This window comes from Lygodium microphyllum, chromosome 28 (assembly GCF_053477565.2).
Source record: "Lygodium microphyllum isolate KBCC chromosome 28, Lygodium_microphyllum_v1.1.10, whole genome shotgun sequence".
NCBI classification, from domain to species: domain Eukaryota; kingdom Viridiplantae; phylum Streptophyta; class Polypodiopsida; order Schizaeales; family Lygodiaceae; genus Lygodium; species Lygodium microphyllum.
In genome coordinates, this window is record NC_141162.1 from 97,252,684 (window position 1) to 97,279,480 (window position 26,797).

At 38.7% G+C, this 26,797-nt stretch overlaps 1 protein-coding gene across 3 annotated transcripts; it reads left to right on the forward strand.

Annotated features, from left to right (window-relative positions):
* The first annotated feature begins 20,049 nt into the window (after nucleotides 1–20,049).
* On the forward strand, nucleotides 20,050–23,296 carry LOC148011782 (pentatricopeptide repeat-containing protein At2g13600-like). Of its 3 annotated transcripts, XM_087670812.1 has the most exons (3): nucleotides 20,050–20,858; nucleotides 21,269–22,011; nucleotides 22,180–23,296. In XM_087670812.1, exons 2-3 carry the CDS (start codon nucleotides 21,321–21,323, stop codon nucleotides 23,178–23,180), a joined length of 1,692 nt encoding a protein of 563 aa, XP_087526938.1. In that variant the 5' UTR covers nucleotides 20,050–20,858; nucleotides 21,269–21,320; the 3' UTR covers nucleotides 23,181–23,296. The 3 variants fall into 3 exon arrangements, with proteins under 3 accessions (XP_087526938.1, XP_087526937.1, XP_087526939.1); XM_087670811.1 differs by having other exon boundaries at nucleotides 20,056–20,858; nucleotides 21,269–23,296; XM_087670813.1 differs by lacking the exon at nucleotides 20,050–20,858 and having other exon boundaries at nucleotides 21,267–21,405; nucleotides 21,500–23,296.
* The last annotated feature ends 3,501 nt before the right edge of the window (nucleotides 23,297–26,797 follow it).

Here is a 26,797-nt window from a genome sequence, read left to right on the forward strand (position 1 = left end):
TGCATCTTTACCCCCAACACTAGTAGCTTTAAGGCATTATTGGTGGGATTTCAAGGCTCTATAGCAGTCAGATGCAAATGGTGCACAAGGCAAAGAGAGAGTGTGCATGTGTGTGTGTGTGTGTGTGTGTGTGTGTGTGTGTGTGTGTGTGTGTGTGTGTGTGTGTGTGTGTGTGTGTGTGTGTTCCCATGTGTGTATGTAAAACAAAAACATCCATTTGATACAAGACCCAATCGTTTTCTATAGCCACTAAAGTGATAGCTCTCATAGTTACCCTCTTTGCCACTAGAGCAAATGTCTCCTCATAATCAAGCCCATAAGTTTGTACATAACCTTTGGAAACTAATCTTGTTTAATATCTACTCACACTTCCATATGCATTATGCTTTACATTGTAAACCCACATCAAATTCCAAACTTTGATTTAAATCCAATCCAATTATTTCTTTTGGGGATAAAGGCACTTATGCCTACATGGCCCTATAGTTACTTCACACATTGTACTTGCACACTTAAACACTAGAGGTGGTAGATGCCCACTTCTGTCACTTTATTATTTATTCTTTCAATGCCAATTAAATAAGAGAAGGTCGTCACGTGTTGCGATTGTTGGAGTTTCCACATATTCTATCTATCTCTATTGCTCTCTTACTCCATCCTCCATACCTCGCATCTCTCTTGCTTCCTCTTGCTCGTGCTTCCACTTGGCCCTTGCTAGAGTTATCATAACTGAGAAGCAATGTAGCATACCTAGTGCTTGAAGAGTAAACCCAAAGTGATAAGATGTAGGGTTTAAGCTATGGGTAAGGCTCTTGATAGGGGTTTTGGCCAAAGTTTGTGGTAGAAATTCGGTTTGTAAAAAATCGCGGATCAGCATCTAAGACCTATGCTTTAAGAGATGCAAGACTAGATTCAAGACTTGTAGAACAAAAGTGATCAAATGATTCCATGTGTTTATCCCCCAATAAGAGAATCCAAGATCAACATGCCTGAGAAGTTTAATGGTGACCATTCGAAGTTTAGGGGATTCCTGCAACAAATAAAGCTCCACATGCAACCGAATAGGTATTTAAATGATGCTTCCAAGGTGGGATTCATTGGGACTTTGTTTTGTGGTCAAGATTTATCATGGTTTGCCCCAATCTTGGAAGAGAATATGCAAGTACTTCATAACTATGAGGCATTTCTTTGCGAGCTCACTTTCACATTTGGAGATGTATATCAAAAACATAGATCTAGAGCATGGCAGGAGCTATGGAGGATGGAAGACGAATACACAACTCATGATGACATAGACTTGGATAGACTAACTGTTACACAAGTGAATTAGGTTCCAAGATGGGAGCTTGGACCCATAAACACATTCTTGTGTAAGATGGACAATGTCACTAACAATGACTCAAATTGATAGTTCCATTACTTTGAAATGAGTGTCAAGTACATGCCTTTATAGCTTTTTGGATAGTACCACTATACCTCACTATGCTTATGGGATTCTGTCATCTCTTCCTAGAGCATACATCATATGTCTATCTTCCATACAAAGCCACTTATGGGCAAGCCTCTTTTGGGCACATATCCAGCCTCTATGGGCATACATCTCCTCTATGGGCATACCTCTCAAGCATCATTTGCTATTCTCAACAATGTAGACATCAGTCAAGTAGCAGAAACAAAACTTGGGAAGCTACAATAAGGTAACCACCCTGCCCTTGCTTATGCAACTGAATTTAGGCAATTAATTTATGACCTCACTTGGCATGAGGAGTATTTTATCAGCCAATTCAGATGGGGTCTTTAATATGGCATCAAGGACCTCATGCCCACTATGCTTGAGGCAAAAACACTCAATGATTATATCATGCAAGCCATCAAGTGTGATAATAGATTATTCGAGAGGAAGAAAGAAAATCAATAAGAATTAAGGCCTCATTAATGGAACCTAGCCCCATTCAAAGACCCAATCAAGGAAGAAACCAAGCCCAAACTGATGCAAATAGATAATGCTAAATTTCAGCCCTTGACCCCACAAGAAAAGCAAAGATGAAGAGATCATCATCTATGCCTATATTGTGGAAATCCTAGACACATCGCCCTAAATTGCCCAAATAAGAGGGCAAGAACCCCAAAAGTTAATGCAACCATCCTTGAGTAGGAAAACGAGGATGTCCGATTGTAAATGAGACCATACAACTAGACCTTGATATAAGAAAATGTCTCTTGATCCTAGCCACACCCATGGAAACTTTCCTTATCATAGTGCAGATGATCCTGCCGAGAAAGACCCCTTCCCTCAAAGCCCTAGTTGACTCTGGGGCCTTCGCATGTTTCATTGATGATGGCTTTGTGAATAGATACCAAATTCCAATAGTCCAAAAGACCAATCCTGCAACAATTGAAGTCATGGATAGAAGACCTTTAGCATCTAGAGATATTATCAAGGAAACCCAACCACTCATGGTAAGTCTTGGTGATCACAAATATCGTGTATGCTTTAGTGTCATATCCAGTCCCACAAATCCAATCATCCTTGAGATGCCTTGGCTAAAGAAACACAACCTAGAAATTGATTGGGTTAAGGAAAAGATTACAAGTCGTGAAAATCAAGGAAAGTTTATATATTTAGGAGTTAAAGCCTTTATGCACATAGCAAGGCAAGAACTGACCTACATAATATATTATATACCAGCTTAAGAATCTAGTAAGGATGAGTCAATTAAGCTACCAAGCTAGTATCAAGAATTCCAAGATGTCTTTGAAAAAAAGAACGTAGATCTCTTGCCCAAACATAGACCATATGATTGTCTATAGAACTCCATGAGGGGGCTTAACTACCTTCTGGACCCATCTATGAACTATCCCTTGATGAACTAGCTAAACTACTCAAGAACATTGATGAGAACTTAGCCAAGGGGTTCATTAGGTACTCGAAGGCTCCTTTAGAGCCCCAATTCTGTTCGTGAAGAAGAAAGATAGGTCACTTTGAATGTGCATGGATTATCGAGGACTCAACAAGATAACAATCAAGAATTGATACCCTTTGCTGTGATACCAGAGCTCTTGGAATGCCTTGGAAAAGCCAATATCTTCACAAAGATTGATTTGTGAGGGGCTTACAATCTTGTACAAATTAAAGAATGAGACAAATGGAAGACAACCTTCCATACAAGATATGTTCACTTTGAGTATGTTGTTATACCATTCGGTCTCACCAATGCTTTTGTAGTGTTTGAATATATGATGAATGATATCTTTTGAGAACATCTAGATGATTTTGTAGTTATATACTTGGATGATATCTTGATATTCTCAAAAGATCCAAATGAGCATGAGCATAAAATTAGTTTTGGAAAAGCTCAAAGAAAAAGAACTATATGCAAAACTTGAGAAGTGTTTTTTCCATCAAACAGAAGTGGAAATCTTGGGATACAATGTCTCCCACACAGAGAGAAATCTTTATGGACCCCAAGAAGATCATGACTATTCTTGACTTGCAGACACCCACATGTATCCACAAAGTTCAATGTTTCCTTGGCTTTGCCAACTTCTACATGATATTTATCAAGGATTACTCAAAGATAGTCACACCACTCACTCATAGGAAACTCAAAGTTCTTATCGACCCCAGAAGCCAAGAAGGCCTTCTAGACATTGAAGACCACTTTCACCACTGCCCCAATCCTAGTCCACCCGAATCTTACCAAGCCATTTTTCTTAAAGACCAATGCATCAAACTATGCCTTAGGAGCCATCTCGTCCCAGCATGGAGATGATGGTCACATGCATCCAGTGCCATTCCACTCAAGGAAGTTCTCTTGTCCAGAGATAAACTATGAGATCCATGACAAAGAACTCATTGCTATTGTAGATGCCTTTGATACTTGGTATCAACATCTAGAGGGTGCAGTCCATAAAGTTATCATCTATATAGATCACAAAAATCTAGAATATTTTATGACAACCTGCATCCTCAATTGAAGACAATCCTGTTGGAATAACTTCTTATCTAGGTTTGACTTTGTCATCACCTATCGCCTGAGATGCCAACAATGCCAATCAAATTCTTCATGAAGAAGATCCTACCTGGCACCTAAGAAGGGAGAAGAAGCTTTTGATAAACAACAAGCAATACTACTCAATCCAAAGCATCTCTAGCTAGCGGTCATCTCCAGTTGTCACCAAGATGACCCTACCTTGATCCAATTAATCCATGAACCCTGTTGCATGATGATTTGGCCAATAATGTCAAGAGAAAAAATCAAGAGGGAAAAGGAAATGAAGTTTGTGAGTTTTAGGAAACTAATGGATTGCTATACTATAAGGATCTACTTTACATTCCTTCAAGAAAGCCAAGACTCCATGTACTCTAACAATGCCATGACACACCAATAACAAGACACTTTGGAGTTAATAAGACCTTAGAGCTTATTTTAAGATATTTATGGTGGCACCAGATGTGGAAAGAAGTTAAGAAATATACAAAATCATGTGATATCTACAACATGGCGGCCAAGGTACCTCATCACAAACCACATAGCCTCCTACAACCCTTGCCCATTCCAGTGTGACCTTGGTCTTCTCTATCCATGGATTTCATAATAGATCTTCCCAAATAAGACAAACATGACTCTATTCTTGTTGTGGTAGATAGCTCCACAAAAATGACACATTTCATTCTTACCACCAAGACCATCACAAGCGCTCTACTGCTAGACTCTTTCTTAGATACATTTTCAGATTACATGGACTCCTAGATGACATCATCAGTGATCATGGTCCTCAATTCATATCTAGATTTTGGAAGAGCCCTTGCAACCTCCTTGGAGTCCAAGTTAAGTTATCCATAGCCAATCATCCTCCACAGACCGATGGTTGAATAGAATGGGTAAATCAAGTCTTGGAACAATATCTCTGTTGCACCATCAACTACCATCAGAATGATTTCATTTGAGCTCTTTCCCTTTGCATAGTTTGCTTATAATAGTATCCATGCATTTACCAAGCAAACTCCTTATTTGCAAACTATGGTCAGCATCGAAGGATAGATGTACATCTCTCTAATCAAGAACCCTGCAGCTCAAGATAAAGCTCAACACCTAGTAGATATACACCAAGAACTCAAGCAACAAATCCAAAAGACTTAGAATTAGTACAAGCACTATGTGGACTAGTATCGTCTCCAACATCCAACATATAAAGTCGGTCATAAAGTATAGTTACTCATGCATAACCTCTAGACATGATGCTAGGAGGCATATTCCATGGTGGATTCTGTGAGACCATGGTGGATTCTATGAGGTTTTGCGGTGGATTATGTAAAACTATACTTATTTTTCGGGGCCCATACACAAGGTGGATTTCTTGTGCGAGAAGTTGACGGGGATGCCTGTCCTTTTCAGGCGTCAAATTAATTTAATGTGCACCTGGGTGATTCCGCAAAATACATATTTAAATTAATGGATGTTGATGAGTTTAGAGTGCACTCATATTAAATTAAGGTTAGGACAAATTTCCAACCTATTTATTTATTTTGTAGCGGAAGATTGCTAGGTATTCACCTTTGTCGGTTTAATTTTATTATTTTCTAAGAATTGTGAATGCTTCAATTGATGTGTAGAGCAAGTAGCGGTGGCATTGGGAAGCACTGGGTGATGGCATGTATTCAGATTATCTAGAAGAAATTATCATTTTTGATGGGCGTGTGCCTTATCATTAAAGGCATGGCACTAAATTTATTTAGGTGCACTTATTTATTAAAGCGCTTGACAAACATTTATTATTTTGTATGTGCATAGGTGCTCGATTTAAATATTTCATTATTAGACATTGCATTTGGACACAACGCAATTTTGGGGATGCCCAACTGCTTTATTCTTTATTTGGATAAAAGCAAACATAAAAGACAAAGCATGCTTATTGTAAATTGGGCTATTTTTTAGCTTGGAGATTAATAAATTTATAAATGCATGCCTTGTGGAGCGCTCACACAAGGGCATGGGGGGAGATTGTACCCAATTTTTCTTTTTATCTTATGTCATGCAAACTCTCTTCTTGCTTTTATGAAGTTTTATGTAGAGTTCTTTGTTCTTAGGGACCTTTCGAGGTTCACTACGCGTGCATACAGCATCCGATTTGCACACCAATGGTATCAGAGCGAAGCTGAGATAAAGGGCTACCAATCACTTACCATCTCACATGAAGGCAAAGCAAAGAACCACTTCCAGGTGATGAAGGACCACTTACCAAGCTCCTTTGCAAGACTTTTTATTCTCAAAGAAGCAGATAAGCAATTTTCATAAAGTTTGAGAGTACAAAGCTTAATAAAGCTTAAGAGAAAAGCTTAAGCTCCCAAATTCAATCGTTAGCAGTGGGAATACGTTCTCAACGGCGTCGAATGTGACATCGGCGTCCTCTTGTCCTGGTTGATTAGTCAAATTTTGATTAAGATTTATAAAGCTTAAAGCTACTAAAGCTTTAAGATTCCAATTTTTCAACATTTTCCATAGTGGGAGTTCCCACACAACCAATCCAAACCCGCTTTGCACCTTCAACAAGCCTTTATTCATACCTGCACCTTGACAGAGACAATTTCCAACAAGCAAATTGTCATCCGTAGTTTACATGGAAGAAGTATTCATTGGAAGAAGACTGACATCAATTACCGTTCCAGCAAAAGAATTAAGATCGCAAAAATCCCTTTTTTTAATGAAAAAAAAACAAGCCTTGTAAACCCAAACTTGAGCTACACTCATCCCTCTAACAAGATTTCAAGTATGTAAGGTTGTTTGAGATTTTGCAGGATGTCTGATCAAACTATGGAAGATTTTATGGCCGAAGGTGATTTACCAGAACCAACAATGGAGCAAAAATTGGACCTAATTATGATGCAACTTCAAGAGAAATGAAGAGCACGTCAAACTTTGCAAGCACAACTGGCAACACTTCAATGATCCACTATCGATCAAGATGGAGTGCAACCTGAAGGTGTTATACGATGTACGATTGACACCACACTTGAAGCACAGTCTCTCAGGAAAGAAGCCAAGATAAGTAAAATAAATTTCAAATTTTATACTTTTAATGGGCAACATGATGGAAAAACTATTATCTCTTTTATCAATCAGTTTGATGATTATTTCCATGAAGAGCAGTATACTGAAAAAGATAAACTCAAATGTGTCACTAACCATCTAGTAGATAGAGCATCATTATGGTGGACTGTTGTCCACAAGAGTATTGATTGTCCTACTACTTGGGAGGCCTTTCAAAAGAAATTTTTGCAAAATTTTCTTCCACCTCAATTCCATGAAAAAGTAATTAAACAATGGGATCTTCTACAACAAAGAGATTGTGAATCCATACTGCAATACACTAAGCAATCTAGAGTGCCTTACTACAGCTTCGAATGCTTGAAGATGTTCTTGAGGCGATCCACAAGCGCAAGTATATGTCCAGTTTGCTTGGTCACTTCTATGCGGAAGTGAACATGTTCAAGCCAAAGACTTTGGAAGATGCGATTTATTTTGCCCATGATGCTAAAGACAAAATTTCTGGACGAGAAAAGTGACGGCAATAAATTTTCACTAACAGTAACTTCGGTACAAATCACTTTAATTCTAACTTTTGAAGATTCAATCAAAACCGCTTATTCCTTGTTCTTTCCGTAAATCCTAGTGGACCCTGTTTTACCATCAAACACAAATTCAAATCCTAAGCCTTCTCTCCAGTTCAATCCCAACATACCCAAACTCCCAGCTATTATCCAATAATGTTTCCAAAGCAAAGTTTATAGTTTGTTACAAGTGTCAACGACCTGGACACTTAACAGTAAACTGTCAATCCAAGAAGCCAACTATTCGCATCAACTACTTGGAAATGACTGAAGATGAAGACAATGAAGAAATACCATATTCCACGGAAGATGATGATGATATCGACGATGCTTCAGATACTTTACCAGGTATGCCAAATCCTCATCAATTATTAACAATGAAATATCTTGTGCATGGTCACGAAAAGATTGCTCTGCATGATGATGCAAGCGCACATGATTTTATTTCTGCAAAGTTGGTCAAAGAATTGAATTTATCTACTGTTCCAACTCATTACTGCATAAAGGTTACATTCTTAGGTACTAGATACAATGGTACACAAGAAGTTCATGATTTAGAAATTAAAATTGGTGACTATGTTGAGCGTAGAAATTTCTTGGTTGTGCCTTTGCATGCTAGTGACATTATTTTAGGAATGCCTTTGTGTCACAAATATAATCATGACATAGATTATTCTAAACATTCCATGAAAATTCATTCTAACGGAAAATAAATTACATTACATGGAACACACTCGTTTGATAAATTTCCATTGCTTAGTCACACACAGGCTAAACAACAATAAGAAAATGTACCAAATCATACTTAGTATGGGTGAAAGAAATTGAAGCTAAGGAAAATCACATTCATCCTAGGCTCCCACAATTTCTTTCACAATTTAAAGATTGTTTTGCTACTGATTTACCCCCTGATTTACCACCTACACATCTTGAAGACCATAAAATAGATTTATCCCAAGTTCTCAACCACCATGTAAAGCACCTTATAGACATAATTTGTTTGAACAGAAAGAAATCCAAGCACAAGTTGAAGAACTGTTAACCCGAGGACTCATTAGGCCCAGTAGTTCTCCTTTTGGTGCACCTATCCGATTAGTTAAGAAGAAAAATAATACCTATAGGATGTGCATTGACTATCGTGCCCTAAACAAGATCACTGTCAAGAATAGATATCTGATCCCTAGGGTAGATGATCTCATGGAGCCACTGTTTTTAGCAAGATAGATCTCAAATCTGGATATCATCAAGTACGATTGGATACACCTAACATTTTCAAAACTGCATTTAAAACTCAATTTGGTCATTGTGAATTTCTTGTTATGCCTTTTGGTTTAACTAATGCACCAGCTATATTCAATCATATGATGAATCGAATATTTTTGAAATATCAGCATTGTGCAATTGTTTTCTTTGATGACATATTGGTTTTCAATAAAAATGAGAATGAGCATTATGAACATTTATCTTTGGTTTTCAAATTGTTGAAAGAAAATCAATTATATGTTAACCTTGAAAAGAGTGAATTTTTCCAACCCAAATTGAATACTTAGAACATATTGTTTCTTCTTATGGTATTCAAGTTGATCCTAAAAAGATAGAAGTAATTTTGAATTGGCCAATCCCTAAAAATGTGCACGAGTTACGTTCTTTCTTAGGACTTGCTAGCTTTTACAAAAAATTTGTGAGAAATTTTTCATTGCTTGCATTACCTTTATTGAAATTATTAAAGAAAGGTATTGTATATCAGTGGTTTGATAATCATCAAAAGTTTTTTTATTTACTAAAATATGCTTTAACACATGCACCTGTTTTGCAATTACCTGATTTTAATCGACCATTCTTTCTAGTAGTCACTGATGCTAGCGGATCAGGAATAGGAGCTGTCCTTATGCAAGATTCACATTCCATAGCCTATTCTAGTTGCAAACTTAAATCCCCTGAACTGAAGCATTCTACCTATGATAAGGAATTGTTAATTGTAGTACAAGCTTTACATCAATGGAAACACTATCTTATGGGATCTGAATTCATGATCAAAGCTGACTAACAAAGTATCAAACATCTCCTTAATCAGCCACAAATCTATGACCGTCATATTAAATGGGCTGATTTCATTCAAAGTTTCCACCCACTTATCCAATATCAACCCGAAAAAAGAGAATATTGTTGTTGATGCATTAAGTAGAAGACCAAGTATCCATAATATTTATGTTCTATCTTTTGATTCCCTTATCCCTATGAAAGATACCTATGACCATGACCCCAATTTTCAAGCTGATTGGAATAAATTAGTTGCTAATAACTGGATTCCAATTTATTCTTTCTCTTATTCTAATGGATTTATGTTTTATGAGAAAAGATTGTGTGTCACTGTTCCATTTAGATCATTTGTGTTGCAGGAAGTTCATTGTTTCCCATATCAAGGCCATAGAGGTATTATTTCTACTTTAAGAACATTGGTTGAAGACTTTTATTGGCCACAAATGGAATCTGATGTTTCTAACTTTGTTTCTGAGTGTTTAATTTTTCAAAGAGTCAAGCAACACCATGTTAAGCAATATGGTTTGTTAATGCCTTTACCAATTCCTGAATGACCATGGGAACATATTTCAATGGATTTTATAACTGGTTTGCCTAACACACAAGCTAATCATGATATGATTTGGACTCTAGTAGATCACTTTAGCAAACAAGCATATTTCCTTCCATGCAAGAAAACATTAACTGCATCTCAAGCTACACAATTCTTTTTTAAGACTATTTTCACTAACCATGGTTTGCCAAAAGTTATTATTTTAGATCGTGATTCTAGATTCTGTAACAATTTTTGGATAACTTTGTTTACTATTTTAGGTACTAAGATTGATTTCTCGTATCCTTTTCATCCTGAAACCAATGGGCAAGCAGAAGCTACTAACAGTACAATTCTAGATCTTTTGCGTGCGTACACAATTTCAAATCCACAAACATGGGATACACATTTGTATTTATTTCAACTTGCATACAATAATACACCACACACAGCTACACATAAAGCACCTTTTGAAATCATTTATGGACATAGATTGCCCACACCTGTTACATCATTGTCCAACAAAGTTAAAGCTGTTGATGATATTGCCAATACACATGCTACTGTCTTTCTGAAGTTAAAGATATGATTGTGAAAGCCCAACAATCATACACTAAATAAGCTAATAAGAAAAGAAAAGCCATGAGTTTCAATGTTGATGATTATGTTTGGCTACGCATTGAAAAGAGAAGATTCCAAAGTGTTGAGAAACACCTTGTTGTTAAGTTAGCCCCTAGATTTTATGGACCTTTCAAAATAATTCACACAAGATCAATGACAATGCATTTAAATTAGAACTATCCCCACACTGGAAGATCCACAAAACTTTTCATATCGGTTTACTATGTCCTTTTAGAGCCCGATTACTTGTCCATCCTATCTATGAAAACCCTCCTTTGTTAGAAGAAGAAACTGAAATCCTTGAACCTGAAACTATTCTAGACATTGACTTTATGACCACTAGAACTGGCTGTAGATTTTCTAGATATTTGGTTAAGTTTAAAAATCATCCTATTGAAGAGGCCCAATGAATGTACACCCACGACCTAAGTGCTTACCCCTCACTGCTCTCTCTACATTGAGCTAATAGAAATTGAGGACAATTGCTATCCCCCATGGGGGTATAATGTCAGGAGGCATATTCCACGGTGGATTCTGTGAGACCATGATGGATTATGTGAGGTTTTTATTCCACAGTGGATTTCGTGAGGTTTTGCAGTAGATTCCGTAAAACTATATTTATTTGCCGGGGCTCGTACACAAGGTGGATTCCTTGTGCAAGAAGTTGATGGGATGCCTGTTCTTTTCGAGCATCAGATTAATTTAATGTGCACATGGGTGATTCCACAACATGTGATTCTACAAAATACATATTTAAATTAATTGACGTTTATGAGTTTAGAGTGCACTCATATTAAATTAAGGTTAGGATAGAGTTCTAACCTATTTATTTATTTTGTAGCGGAAGACTATTAGGTATTCACTTTTGTCGGTTTAATTTTATTATTTTCTAACAATTGTGAATGTTTCAGTTGATGTGTAGAGCAGGTAGCGGTGGAGTTGGGAAGCACTAGGCAATGGCATGCATTTAGATTATCTAGAAGAAATTATCATTTTTTATGGGCACGTGCTTATCATTAAAGACGTGGCACTAATATTTATTTAGGTGCCCTTATTTATTGAAGCACTTGACAAACATTTATTATTTTGTATGCGCATAGATGCTCGGTTTAAATATTTCATTATTGGACATTGTATTTGTGCACAATGCGATTTTGGGGATGCCCAACCGCTTCATTCTTTATTTGGACAAAAGCAAACACAAAAGCCAAAGCATGCTAATTGTAAATTGGGCTATTTTTTAGCTTGGAGATTAATAAATTTATAAATACATGCCTTGTGGAGCAGTCACACAAGGGCATGGGGGGAGATTGTACCCAATTTGTCTTTTTATCTCATGTCGTGCAAACTCTCTTCTTGCTTTTATGAAGTTTTGTGTAGAGTTCTTTGTTCTTGGGGACCTTCCAATGTTCACTATGCGTGCATATAGCATCCGATTTGCGCACCAAGACAACAAGGCCCTCCACCAAGCTAGAGCACCATAGATTTGGGCCCTTCACTATCGCTGCCAAGATCAATCTATTTGCTTATCGACTCGAACTCCCCAGACTATGAAGATCCACCTAGTCTTCCATGTTTCCTTGCTCGAGCTAGTAGACCATAGCTCACCATTGAGGGGGGAGAGATCTAATCCCCCATTGTCCAGTAGAAAGGATATGACATCAATGATTGCACACTTGGGAACCTACTGAATATCTGCAAAGACCACCTCTGAAAGTTAAAGAATTTCATAAGAGGAATCCAACGAAACTTGGACCAAACCACCAAGCCGCTCCTTGTGGAACTCATTGTTAGAGGAGGGGGTGATGTTATAGACATGTCATGATCAAGTGTATGGATCAATTCTTGCTCATGCCATTTGAATCCACACCCCATGCAAACACACCCTTAATAGGACATCCTTGAGCTAAGCATGTGAAGCCACCCTTGCCATGGCATCATACAACCCTCTAGAGGATATGCCAACGCATTACTTGCATAATCGATGATATCATCATGGATAATTCTAGAAGATCTTTAGCCACCCTCCAATACATATAAAGGGAGAGGCTTGCCATAGAGCTCCTCAGTCTTGCCTTGGGAGCTCAAGGAGTCGAAATCTCCAAGTAAGTAACTTTGAGTCCCATTTTTAGTGCTTGTCTAGTCATGGTATCTAGTATTGTCTTGTTTTCCATTATACTCCCATTGTCTTATCACCTTATAATCTCATAGTACAAGATCTTGTCTAGTATTGCCTTGTATCTTGTTCATCCTCGTCAAGAGAATCTTGTGATTATGATATCTTGTATCCATACCTATGGTCATGGGCTGTGGGATCCTTGATATCCTATCAAGTCATGTTGTCTATACCTATTGCCCTAGGTTGTGGAATTTTTTGTATCTTGTTAAGTCACTATTGTACTTTGTGCCCCTACGTGGGATTATCTTGTAATCAGAATTCTTGTAACAACTCTTGTATCTAGTCTAGTCTCTTGAAGCACAATTTAGTGCTCCCATAACAAGTCTCTTGGAAGCAGATGGCCTACTTATGAGAAGCATGTAGCTTAAGCAAGGAGTTTGAGCACAAGATATACTTGTGAACCTAAGTAGGGATTCAACTTGTTTCTGTCAAAAACATAGAAGAGAAAATATTGATTTTTTTTTGTAATCTATAACTTGAACTATGAAGTTTATAGAGTCCCAAAATGTAGTTGTGTATTGTTTGATGCCTCCCTAGAGTAAAAACAACTTATTTGAAGATTGGTGTCTTTTTTAATGCCTCTTGGTTGCCTTAGTTCCACAAGCAACTCCCTTCTATGTTAAAATATCAAGGTCCCATTACTCTTTAGTTAGTCTATCTTTATGTGTGTGACCAACATTAGCTGGATATAGCTGTACACATGTGTGACATTTAATAAGTCGGTGTAGTCAATAACTTAACCACATTTAGTCTTGGTTAGTCATACTTATGTGTGTAAGTCTCTTTTAGTGAGTATGATAGAAGAATAATGGAAGGAGAACAACAATGAGCTGAGGCTCATCTTCTACTCCACTGTGTCTCTCTCCCTCTCTTCCAACATGGTATCAGAGCTTGAATGCCTGAAGCCTGAAGGCTTGGCTGTAGCCATTTGACATTAAGACGTCAGATCTGAAGAAAATATCATCAAAGAAGACTGTGCGTGCATCCCATTTTTTTGCAGAAGCTATATCTTGCTATAGAAATAGTTTTTGAAGAAACGACTAGTAATTTCTGACCATTTCGACATGATCTACAACTTTGTAGGAGAAACTTTTTTCAAATTTCTCATAGATTTTGAGATATTCAGCACAAACCTGTGCAGACTGGTTGTTTCCTGCAATAAATAACAGGTGATAACATCATTGCTTGACTGAGAGCTTGACTGAGAGCTCATATGGGAGATTAAAGAACTGATTACAGATTTGAAATAAAATGGTCTGCTGTATACAGACAACCTACATCATGTATGCACCTCTGACAAGAGCTTGGAGCTCTCAAACTTGTTCAGGAGTACCATTGAAGCATAGATATATGTTGGAAAGTCATATGGACCTGATGTCATGCATTGGAGCTAGGATTTTATGTTGAAAAATATTCAGATTTGGAAATTTTTAATGACTGGAAACTGTCACTGAGATGTAGGCAACAAGCATTGTCTCTTATTGAAGCATTACATGTCATTTTGGAGCTCCTATCATTTGTATGGCCTAACATATGTATGTTGAATGTTTGTAAGACTAAAGAGAGCATTGGATGCAACTGAGGATTGAAATCTAGAGATGAAGCAAATGCCTTGACATCTACTTGGTTGGTCATTTACAGCAAATGTAGTGTATGACATTGCTTCTCTACACTCTTGAAGAAAATAGCATCATTTATTACTCAGGACATTCTCTTCACTGCAGTAAGAATACATGAAATAGAGATACATTGCTTGCAGAGTCTATGTATTGACTAAAACACATGTGGGTTATCCCACATGCTTGTGGATGTTTTTGAGGTTGTAAAGGGCTGAAATACCCTATTTCTTTGGTGCAGAAAATTATTGCAGAAAACTGTCCTGATCTGCAGGAAACTATCCTGAATTGCAAGAAACTGTCCTAATTTGTAGGAAATTGTCCTGAATTGCAAGAAATTGTCATGAATTGCAATAAACTGTCTTGATATGCAGGAAACTATCCTAAATTGTAGGAAACTGTCTTGAATAGCAGGAAACTGGTCTTGAACTGTAGGAAAATGAGTTAGATACTTACATGTTGTATACATCACTAAATACCTAAGCTGCAACTATGGCGAATGCTCAAGGCACTAACAATATTGCTTAAATTGTGGGAGAAAAGCTGGATAACAAAAATTTTGCTTTATGAAAGTTCCGTATGAAGAATTTTTTGGTTGGCAGAGGTTATTGGGACTTATGTACAAGAGATGAGACTGAACCTAAAATGCCTAAAAGGAATCCGACAAATGATCAGAAAAGGGCTCATGAGCTATGGACTGAGAGAGCATGCAAGGTGTTACATTGGTTTTCCTTATGTATATAGGATGCTATGGTTATATAGATTACTAGATGCAGTTCCCCAAAGGATGCGTGGGACATACTCATGAAGAATTATGGGGATGTAACACATGCACGAAAGGTTTAGCTAAAGCAACAGTTCAATAACATGTCTAGGAACGATAGAAGCATTCAAGCCTACACTATAGAGATCAAGAACATAGTGGATCAACTTGCCACCATTGGTTCTTCAAACAGTGTCTGAGGATGATATGATTGCAGTGACATTGAATGGACTTGGCAAAGAGTATAAAGCATTTGATACGTCTATTTCTGTGAGAGCTGAATCCCATGATTGGGATGAGTTGATTACTTTGCTGCTGCATGAGGAAGTTAAGCTTGGGTTGAATATAGGTTCTAGTATGTCTCAAAGCAGAGACATTGTTCTTTACTCTAGCTAACGTAGCAGAGGCGGCAGAGGCCATGGCTCTTTTCGAGGTCGAGGAGACACTTGAAACACTTATGGACAATATTAGCAGAATGCATGGCATGGCACGAATACATAGGGCCAACGTGGATCTAGCAGTTTTTGAGGTAGGGGGAGATTCCCTAGAGACAGAGGAGGATCTTGGTAGTCAAATGATCAGTCCAACAGGGACAAGGACTGTCATTATTGTGGTAGATATGGGCATATAGCCAAAGATTGTCATAAGAAGCAGGCTGACATGAAAGCCAAGGGTAGACATCATGTAAATTATGCTTCATCTAGCGGAGTTCCTAATGATCAGGGTGACATGTTGTTTGCCATGCAACATGTGTCTAAGAATGCATTTAGGCAAAACATAGATGAGAGATGGTACATTGATTTAGGGGCTTCAAATCATATGACACCCCATGGAGAATGGTTTGATGAGATGGTTGCAGGTTTGCATGGATATGTTTGTACTGGGGATGACATCCAACATACTATTCACCATAAAGGAGTTCTATACATTTGTTGATGCCTAATGGCAAGAAAAAGAGCCTGCATGATGTACTACATGTACCTACAATAACCAAGAATCTTTTGTCAATTGGACAGATGGCAAAACAGAATCTGCAAGTGAGATTTAATAGAGACGGATGCTTTGTTGAAGAATATGGCAATGGCTGCAAATTGATTGCTAGAGGCCGAAGAGATGGCAAAATGTTTACTCTTGATGTGTCAATTCCAGAATTAAAAGCAACCATGTTTGCACATGATGGTAGTGCTATACGGGATGTTGAGATATGGCATAAGCGGATTGGCCATGTGAATGTACAAAAGCTAAAATCTATGCAGTAGAAGGAGATTGTGCTTGGATTGCCTAAGTTCAAGTATCATGACTTTGGACATATGTGTGATGCATGTCAGTTTGGAAAGCAGACACGGTTTCCATTTATGAGGCATGTACGGAATAGCTCACGACCCTTGTAGTTGGTACATTCAGATGTATGGGGTTTGTCTCATAATGCTTCATTGCTTCATTGATGATTTCAGTAGAGGTACACTTAGCTTTACATACTGAAACATAAGGATGATGTGTTTGATACTTTCAAGGACTTCAAGAAGCATGCTGAAAATGAGTTGAGCTGTAAAATTTCATGTCTTGTCTCTAATTACTTTGACAGGTACCTTGCTAAATACGGGATCAAAAGACAGTTGACTTGCAGCTATACACCGTAGCAAAATGGTGTAACAGAAAGGAAAAATAGCATAGTGATGGAATCGACAAGAGCTATGTCGAATGAGAAGAGTTTACCAAATGGTTATTGGGCTAAAGTAGTAATGACTGCTATCTATGTGTTGAATAGAAGCCCTACAGCAGGGATTCATGATGTAACTCCATATGAGACGTTGTATGGTCATAATCTTGATCATACTTGAAGGTATTTTGCAGCATTGCATATGTGCATGTTCTTGATGAAAAGAGGAAGAAATTGGATCCTAAAGCTGTCAAGAGTGTGTTCCTTGGTTATGCACAAGATCGGAAGGCTTACAAGTGTTATGTACCGTCTAGACATGAGACATTGATTAGTAGAGATGTTGTTTTTGATGAGCTGGCATCGTGGTATGGTAATCCTGTTGCAGTGGCTATTTATGGATTAGCCAGCACTGGTAATGCTAAAAATACACCTATAGTGAGTACATATATGAGTGGTCCTACTGGTGATGGGTCACCTATAGTAAGTCCTTGGTCAGGATGCTTGCAAAGTCATACTCCTACGTCCATAGACACGGATATGTCAGTGAGGGGGAGATTGGATAAGGGAAAAGAAAATATGCTTAAGGATGTGACACATCCACTTACAATAGGTTATGAGTATCTAATAGCGACAATTTGGATAGTGAGTTGGCCATTCTGTCTATTATGATGCCTAGAGCAAGGCAAAGTCGTTATGTACTGCCTCATGAGAGGCAATCTTAGAGTGAGCCACAGTTATGGAGATCTAAGAGAGTCAGAAAACTAGTTGATAGGTTTACATACACTGGTTATTCAGCCCACCATTATGCATATACGGCTAGTGTGACAGGTTACAAAGAACCTACAAAGTTTGATGATGCAGTTACAGATGATAGCTGGTATGCTGCCATGGATGAGGAGTATGCAACCCTGGCTGAAAATGAGACATGGGAATTGGTTGAGTTACCTAAAGGTAAAGTCCCCATTGGCTACAAATGGATGTATAAGGTTAAGTGCAGGTCAGATGGTTCGTTAGAACGCTATAAGACTAGGTTAGTTGCAAAAGGGTATGCACAGCAATATGGCCTTAACTATGAAGAGACTTTCAGTCCGGTGGCTAACATGGCAACAGTCAGAATTGTCATTGCTTTGGTAGCATGCAAAGGCTGGAAATTATGGCAAATGGACGTCAAGAATGCTTTCTTGAACAGTGATTTGGTTGAGGAAGTATATATGGAGTAGCCTGAATGCTATGTTCACCCGGACTTTCTTACACATGTATGTAAGTTGAAAAAGGCCTTATATGGACTGAAACAAGCACCTCGAGCATGGAATGTTCAGATCAGTAGTTATTTACAACAACATGGATTTAGATTGGGTGATGCAGATCATAGTTTGTTCACCAAGAAGATAGATCATGGATATGTGTTTCTAGTGGTTTATATAGATGATCTTATCATCATTGGAGAGGATGAAGAGGGCATTATTGAAATTAAATCATGTTTACAGGTTGAATTCAAAGTCAAAGACCTTGGTGAGCTGAAGTATTTTCTTAGTATTGAGGTAGTCTCTATGCCTCAAGGTATATGGCTGCTACAGAAGCAATATGCTTATGATATGTTACAGAAGTATGGTATGGCTGAATGCAAGCCTATGAAGACACCTCTTGATCAGAATGTCAAGCTATAGATTGATGTTGGGAATGTCATAGAGAATGTAACCATGTAACGACAGATGGTGGGTAGCTTGATATACTTGACTATTACCCGTCCTGACTTATGTTACGCAGTGGGCCTGATTAGTCAGTTTATGCAAAAGCCTCACAAACCACATTTAGATGCAGTTAGGAGGATCATGAGATATGTAAAGGGTATTATAGATTATGGGTTGTTTATGCATATGGAAAATCCCTTGACTTGACAGGGTTTACTGATGTTGATTGGGCTGGTTGTGCCTATGACAGAAGGTCAACCAGTGGTTATGCATTTGGATTGGGTAACAATATGATCAGTTGTTTGGAAGAGCAAGAAACAACCTATTGTTGCATTGTCCAGTACAGAAGCTAAGTACAGAGGAGCTACCTTAGCCATTGCAAAGCAGTTTGGTTGATGAAACTGCTGAAAGACTTGGGAATACAGCTAAAAAGTAGAGTAAGATTGCATTGTGATAACCTTAGTAGTGCTATGTTGGCTAGCAATCCTGTCTACCATGCTAGGTCTAAACATATTGAGGTTCACTACCATTTCATCAGAGAAGTGGTTCTTACAGGGCAGATTGACTTGATTCATGTGAAGACTGAAGACCAGGTAGCAGACATGTTTACCAAGTCTCTTGGTAAAGAAAAGTTCGTATACTTCAAATAGTTACTTGGAGTTTATCATATGGTTTGAGGGAGTGTTAGAATATCAAGCTCCCGTTACTCTTCAGTTAGTTTATCTTTAAGTGTGTGATCGACATTAGCTGGATACAACTGTACACGCGTGTGACATTCAATAAGTTGGTGTAGTTAGTGACTTAACCACAGTTAGTCTTGGTTAGTCATACTTATGTGTGTAAGTCTCTTTCAGTGAGTATGATAGAAGAATAATGGAAGAACAACAACAATGAGCTGAGGCTTATCTTCTGCTCCACTCTATCTCTCTCCCTCTCTTCCAACATTCTCTTCTAAACTCCTCTGTAAGGTTTAAACCTTAGCTGTTTTGCGGTCTACTCACACTACTCAGAGGGTGTTGGGCTACTCTCAGCTTTGGATTGCACATAGATTTTGATAAATTTATTATCTCAGAGGATTTGTCATGCTAGTCTATGCTCATCTTGTAGTGATTATGCAGGTTGAAATTGATCTTTTTGTGAAGGTAGTTTGCATCTACTTGAACTTTAGTGGTTATTTTATGCTCAAAACATAGACAGAATATTTGGGACAGCTTGTAGAAACTTTATATACCTTTGAGAGTATTGCCTTTTCCCTTGATCGAGAGCTTGTTAGCCTATTTTAAGCTTGTAGTAGGGTATGTATTGCTGTTTTTGGTATGCAAATATACTCGTCATTATGGCTTCTTCGTCGGGTTTAGATAATGCATTGCTTAATATCGAAAAGCTTAATGGAATGTTATTTTGCTTTCTTTGTTAGGTTTCTTGCTTGCATGGAATTGGAAGTAGGCATGCATAGTGAGTAAGAGAGGAAAGCAAAGAGAATCCGTGTGAGAGGCGTACTGTAAGCCATGCACGGGTGCTCTTGAATTAATAAGGATAGATTTATCAATGTCTTGTTGTTGAGTTCTGATGCCCTTAACAATTGTCATCATGTCATGTTATGCAATCACTTCTACTTGCCTGTTCCTTTTCTATAACTAGGACTGCCATTCTATCTTCTCCTCGCTTCTTTTATCGAGAGGATTCTCGAAACGGGGAAAACCAGTGATGAGGATTGGTCTGTCGATTGCGATCTAACGTGTAAGAAGACGCACTGTTTGAACCAAAACAGGTACTGCTCGACGAGCGTTGCTATGTCTTCTCCACCCTGCAGCAGCCAGTATTCCAGAAACCGAGCAACACAAGGAGGGAAGGGGAAGATCGAAAAGAAAAGGAGATCTCAAAAGGAAATGAGGGGAAGATTGAGGAGACAACGAGGGGGACAATGTAGTACTAACGCATCCAAGTGGAGGTGTTCTCTGGCCTGAGACATCTCCAGAGTATATCAACCATGGAGTGAAGGTAGTCCTGTCAGTTGATGGTTGTTTGAGTTCTCCGCATGCACCACCCGAGCTGGCCAACGTTAGAGGCCCTTGTCTTGCAGTATCTGTGAGATTGCAAGAATCTGGTTCGAGACGCCTGCGCATCTCTGGAAATGTTATCAGGTGCTGTTTTCGACATCTTGGTTTCATGGCTTATATGACGGTTGTGCTGAAACACCCACAATTGGGGGTGCAAATTCTGGTTATGATAATCGCTGGAAATTGCATATCAAGTGTTGATACAAGTGCCTATAGGTTTGCTGTTGGATATACAAGTTTGGAACAAATATAGATGCAAATTCTGCTTATTGTTTGCTTGTGCCCACATAATGGGGCTGTAGATTTTGATTAGTATCCAAAGACATTCCTCCTTTACATGGAAGATGCACATCAACTGCTGATACGAGTGGTTGTATTGGCTTATGTGTATGTGGATGCAATTTGTGCTCTATTTCTGAGTAATTAGTTAAGCAAAGTTCAATAAAACAGGGCTCACTTCTGCTTATGTACCAAAACACATGCTCTTTTTGCAGGAAACTCTGCCAAGAAGGACAACTCTCTTATGCATTGCAATCTGCGGACTGCATGGTCCAGCAAGGGCATATTGTCTCTTCTAGCATTGCATTTTGTCTTATACAGGGTTGTATAGAAAAGAAAGACCTGCTTACAGGCAAGGAGCTATACTTTTTTCTCAGGAGGAATGGGTTCTTGTCAAATGCCTTCATAGCATGCCATTTAATCCGCATGTTTGCTGCATGTGGCAGTTTGCTGGAAGCACTTTATGTATTTTGGCATATTCAACAGCAAAATGTCTTCACGTGGACTGCAATTATTTCAGCTCATGTGCAGCTTGGACGAGAGGAGCAAGCTGTGCGATTGTATTGGCAGATGTGTGAGTCTTGTGTGAAAGCAGACAAATATCTGTTTGTGACTGTCCTTAAAGCATGCTCCAGCATAGCAGCCTTATCCCATGGGATGTTTATTCATAATCATATTCTTGAAAGTAGCTTGGAGTTGGATCTTTTCGTTGGAGGTGCTCTTGTTGACATGTATGCTAGATGTGGGAGCCTAGAGAACGGACAGGTTGTCCTGCATAGTCTGCCAAGCTGTGATGCTGTGAAATGGAATGCTATTCTTGGTGGCTTTGTCCAGCATGGTTATGATCAGGAGGCACTTCTTTGTTTCAAGCAAATGCAACAGCAGGGTACAGAGCCAGATGATAGGACTTTTGTATGTGTTCTGAAAGCTTGTTGCAATATAGGGGCCCTGCAAAAGGGTGAGCTTATTCATGCCAATGTTGTTGAAAGTGGAATAGAGTTGGATGCATTTGTAGGAAGTACCCTTATTGACATGTATTCGAAATGTGATAGACTTGATGAAGCTCAGAATGTGTTTGACCACCAACCAAAACATGACTTGGTAACTTGGAATGCAATGTTTACAGGTTTTGTGCAGCATGCTCTGGCTTATGAGGCATTCCAGTTATTTGAACAAATGCAGCAGGAGGGGTTGGAGCCAAATGCTTCAATTTTTGTTAGTGTCATTAAATCTTGCTCCATGATAGCTGCTGATCCTAGGAATAATTTGGTTTATGGCTCTGTCATCGAAGCTGGTTATGATTTTGACATATGCGTTGGAAGCATGCTTGTTGATATGTACGGGAAATTTGGGGCATTGAAAGAAGCTCAGAGGGTGTTTGATGGATTGAGAAATCGAACTTCAGTGACTTGGAGTGCAATGATTGCAGGGTATTCTCACTATGGTTTTGGAGAGGAGGCTCTGTGCCTTCTTGAGCAAATGCTACAGGAGGGGCTCATACTAACTAGTGTCACATTTATTTTCCTCTTGAGAGCTTGTTCTAGCATAACATCCCTTTTTCAAGGCAAGCGAGTGCATGCCTATATAATAGAAAGTGGCTGTGAGGTTGATGCATATTTGGGGGTCTGCCTCATTGACATGTATGTAAGTTGTGTGAGTCTAGAGAGCGCTTGTTTGATTTTTGAGAAGTTGAAGACACAGACTGTGGAAACCTGGAGTGCCATTATCACAGGATGTGCACAGCATGGTGAATATATAATGGCTTCACGTTATTACAGTCAAATGAGGCAGTCAGGTGCAAAGCCAGACGAGATCACACTTATTTCTCTTCTTTCTGCATGCAGTTATGCAGGTCAACTTGATGAAGGCTGTGATATATTCAGGTCTTTGGTGGATCAATATAAGATCACACCAACAGTAGATCACTATAACTGCATGGTAAATCTCTTTGGCCATGCTGGCTTCTTGAAAGAAGCAGAAGATCTACTTCAGGCAATGCCATACTTCCCCAATATTGTGGGATGGACAGCCTTGCTCAGTTACTGCAAAATATGTAATAATCTGGAGCTAGGACGACGCTGCTTTGCTAGATTGATTGTGATGGATTGTGAATACATCACTAAGTAAAGGACGTTAGATAGTCTGACATACATGGGCAGGTGACCAGATACTTTGCTATATGTATTCCTGGAGATGCTGATGTGTTGTCAAATATGTTGAGTGTACGAATTGGTTCAACATCTCATTTTTGAGTCTCTTCTTACAAGCATGGGAAGGCCACAAACCCAAAAAACACACTTAAACTTGACTTTCCACGTCGATGTCAGGAAGGGCTGATTGGTGACTGTACTAATGGTTTTTCATTATGACATGATTTGACACAAAATCCACTAAGTTTTTTCGGTTTTTGATTGTTGTGCAACTTCCTCTATTGTGTAGTTTTTTGGTTAACATTGCTTGTAAGGGCATACACTTTAGTGATAGTAAGAATCCTGATAGTTTACCCAAAAAAATTACATCAAAGTTGACCTGGAACATTGAATGTGATTTTGTAAAATTAGGCTGTGTGTGTGTGCGCATGTGTTAGCATTGTATTTATTGAGCATTGTGGTGGGACCATTGTAAGGGCACTTGTAGGTCATGTTTATGGGCACCCACCACTGATGTGCTTTATGGACCGCATGCTCATGTAGCATGTTCCTATACATATGAGCCCGCTCTCTCCCTCTTTATCACAATTAGTGCTTGGAGAGCTAGGGGAAGAGAGCTTGTCTTGTGGAGCTTCCATGTTGGTATTGCTCTTTTATATTGTTGTATCTCTATGCTTACAATAGTATTTGTTCCTAGTGTTCTTGTCTTCCTTGTCATGCTCATGTTCTTGATCTTGTTTGCCTTGTACTCCTTTTTGCATTCTCGCATGGTATTAGATGTTTTACTTGATCTCATCTATTGCTATGTTTGAGGTGTGCAAAATTTGTAGGTGGATGTGTTTTTTGGCATGGAGCCATTAAATCCTTGTGTTTTTGAGTGCCTTGAGGCTCACATTGTGTGATCATCAATGCTTTGCATTTGAGGCATTAGCCTTACAACCATTAACATTGCCTTCTACTTGGTGAGCAATCATAAATGGGGCCAATCAGCCCCAAGGTTGTGTGAAGTGCACAATGGAAGAGGAAGCACAAACACAGAAACACAAGCATGCAGAGAGAAGGGAAGAGAAATACTATAATGGAATAAGAAATTTGCATGGAACTTTGAAATATTGTTGAATACAAAGGTTGATCAGATCTTGCACGTAACCCAAGTCATTTACAATGGCACCAAATTAGGCTGATGGTAGAAGGTAGCATAGGAAGGTAGAGGAGAGTCCTAAATGTTGGAGTGTGTTGAAACATGCAAGATAGAATGATTAGCTAGTTGGGGGACATGCTATATATAGCCATAAATGCCAAAAATTGGTTGATTGCTATTTGAAAATGCCAAAAAGATTGGTTGATTTGAATAAAATAATGAGGGGATACTAGCGCCCATTGGAATAGTTGATCGCCTCATCAGGTTAGTATGAACGAACTCAATAAACCATTGAAAAAGAAATGTAAGTTGGAAATAAACCTTAGTCAATGTAAACACACCTAAAACTTAATTGAAAAAGAAATGCATGCTCTAAATAGAGTTGTTTCTGTCAACACATGTCATATTGGATGCCAAACTCCTAATGTCCTTGTCTAAGTCAGATTGATTGTCATTGGTAGGAGACGATTGTGAATGACACATGACTACTAACACCTCCTCTTAGACCTTGGACGAGGTTGAAGACCAAAGAAAATGGAATGGAATTGTCATGACTTGAAATTTTGATGCTTTGCTTAGCATTTGATTAAATGTTAATTAGATGTGTAAATGTGCAGTGCACATGTGATGTGTAAGTTGGTTCTTTCACAATGACGAGCCAAGGACCTTGAGAAGTTAGTTGGTGTAAAAAAAAAAGTTGTAAGAAGTTATGTTAGGTACTAGGTTGGTGATAAATTTTGGCCTAGAATATTTTATTAGCCATTAGTGTCAGTGGCGACATTAGAAACTAAATTGACGTGAGTTCTATTAGAGTGCAACAAATGTGGAAGTGTATGGACAAGACTGAAAGAATATGAACACGAGAGAAAGGGAGAGAGAAAAGAGACAAAACAACACACAAATATGTACTGAATGAATGTTGAAATGAAAAGGGCAGATATACTAGGGTGGTTGGTGTATCTCCTTGAACTAGATCTCTCCCACCAAACCTGCCAAGATGAACCAAAGAGGGTAGGTTGAAAATGGGCTATAAAAAACCAAAAAAGAAAGGGAGAAATAAGGCAGGTTGGCTAGCCATATCTAGCTAACTAAATAGCTAAAATAAATACGGCTTGCTTGTGTGGCAGTCTTGCTGATGAAACCTCCTCGGATATTGACAACTGTTGGAAATAATGTCCAGACTGATAGGAATAATGGATAATGCCCTCCAAGAGTACCTTCGAGAGAACTGACTATACCAATGGTAACCTGAGAAATGCTAGTCCAGGGGATGCCTAATCTCTAACACTCCCTTTAGATCTTGGATGCGGCGTAAGGCTCAGGGATCTGGAGTGTTGTTGGAGAAAAAGTTGAGGAAGCGCCTTTGTAAACAAATTTGTGACATTATCTTCCGTCTTGTAGTAAACCACATCAATGGTCTCATCCAAGATCTTCTCCCGAATAAAATGGTATTGAATCTCAATGTGCTTCGGCCTAGCATGAAACATTGGGTTCTGTGTCAAAGCAATGCAACTCTCATTGTTGCAATTAAGTTTTGTGGGACTTGTCTGAGGACAGCCAAGCTCTCCTAGTAACCTCCGAAGCTATACTATCTCACATGTGGTAGAAGATGCTGCTTGATACTCCGCCTTAGTGGAAGAAAGGGCAACAATGGGTTGCTTCTTACTACTCCACGAGATAACACCTGCACCCAAAGTAAAACAATATCCTGTCGATCTCCAACGGTCAACATCTCTGGCCTAGTCTAAGTTCGTCCAGCTTATAAGAACCAAAGGTGAATCTCGATAATGAATACCAAGATTGGAGGTCCCACATAGGAATCGCAAGATCCTCATAGCAGCCTTCCAATGTATTATCTTGAGTTCACTCATGATCCCGGCCAATATATCTATAAGATAACACAAATTAACTCGAGTATTAAGAAGCCAAATCAAGGACCCAATCAACTGTCTGTAGTGGGTAACATTCACTGCCAGAGAATTTGCATGGGTCATTGCCTTCCAGTTTGGATCCATAGGAGTAGAAATGGCCTTATTTTCTCCATCTCAAACGTGGCCAAAGGTTTTTGCATATATCACTATTGGGAGATGAAAATCCCCCTTGGAGTTTGGTAAATCTCATGGCCTAAAAAGAAATGAAGAAGGTCCATACATGTCATCTCGAACACCTCATGGTAGTGCTGTCTTAGTCTCCTCGACCTTTTGGACATGGTCACATGTCAAAATAAGACCTACCACATAAAGCACAAATAATGCATGTCCTTTAGTTGAGGTATGCATATACAACTAGGGATTGGAAGAGGAATGCCAATACCCCAACTTCCCTTGAAGGAATGAGTCTATCTTCTCGTTCCAAAAGGTTGTAAAGGGCCTTCTTTAACCTATACACATGTCCATCTGATGAGAATAAGCCAAGAGGCTACTTAACATAGATTTCCTCCTTTAAATAACCAT

Bases quoted from the DNA above. Each gene is read 5' to 3' on its own strand.
- LOC148011782 (XM_087670811.1), top strand. From the start codon at position 21,321: ATGGTCCAGCAAGGGCATATTGTCTCTTCTAGCATTGCATTTTGTCTT.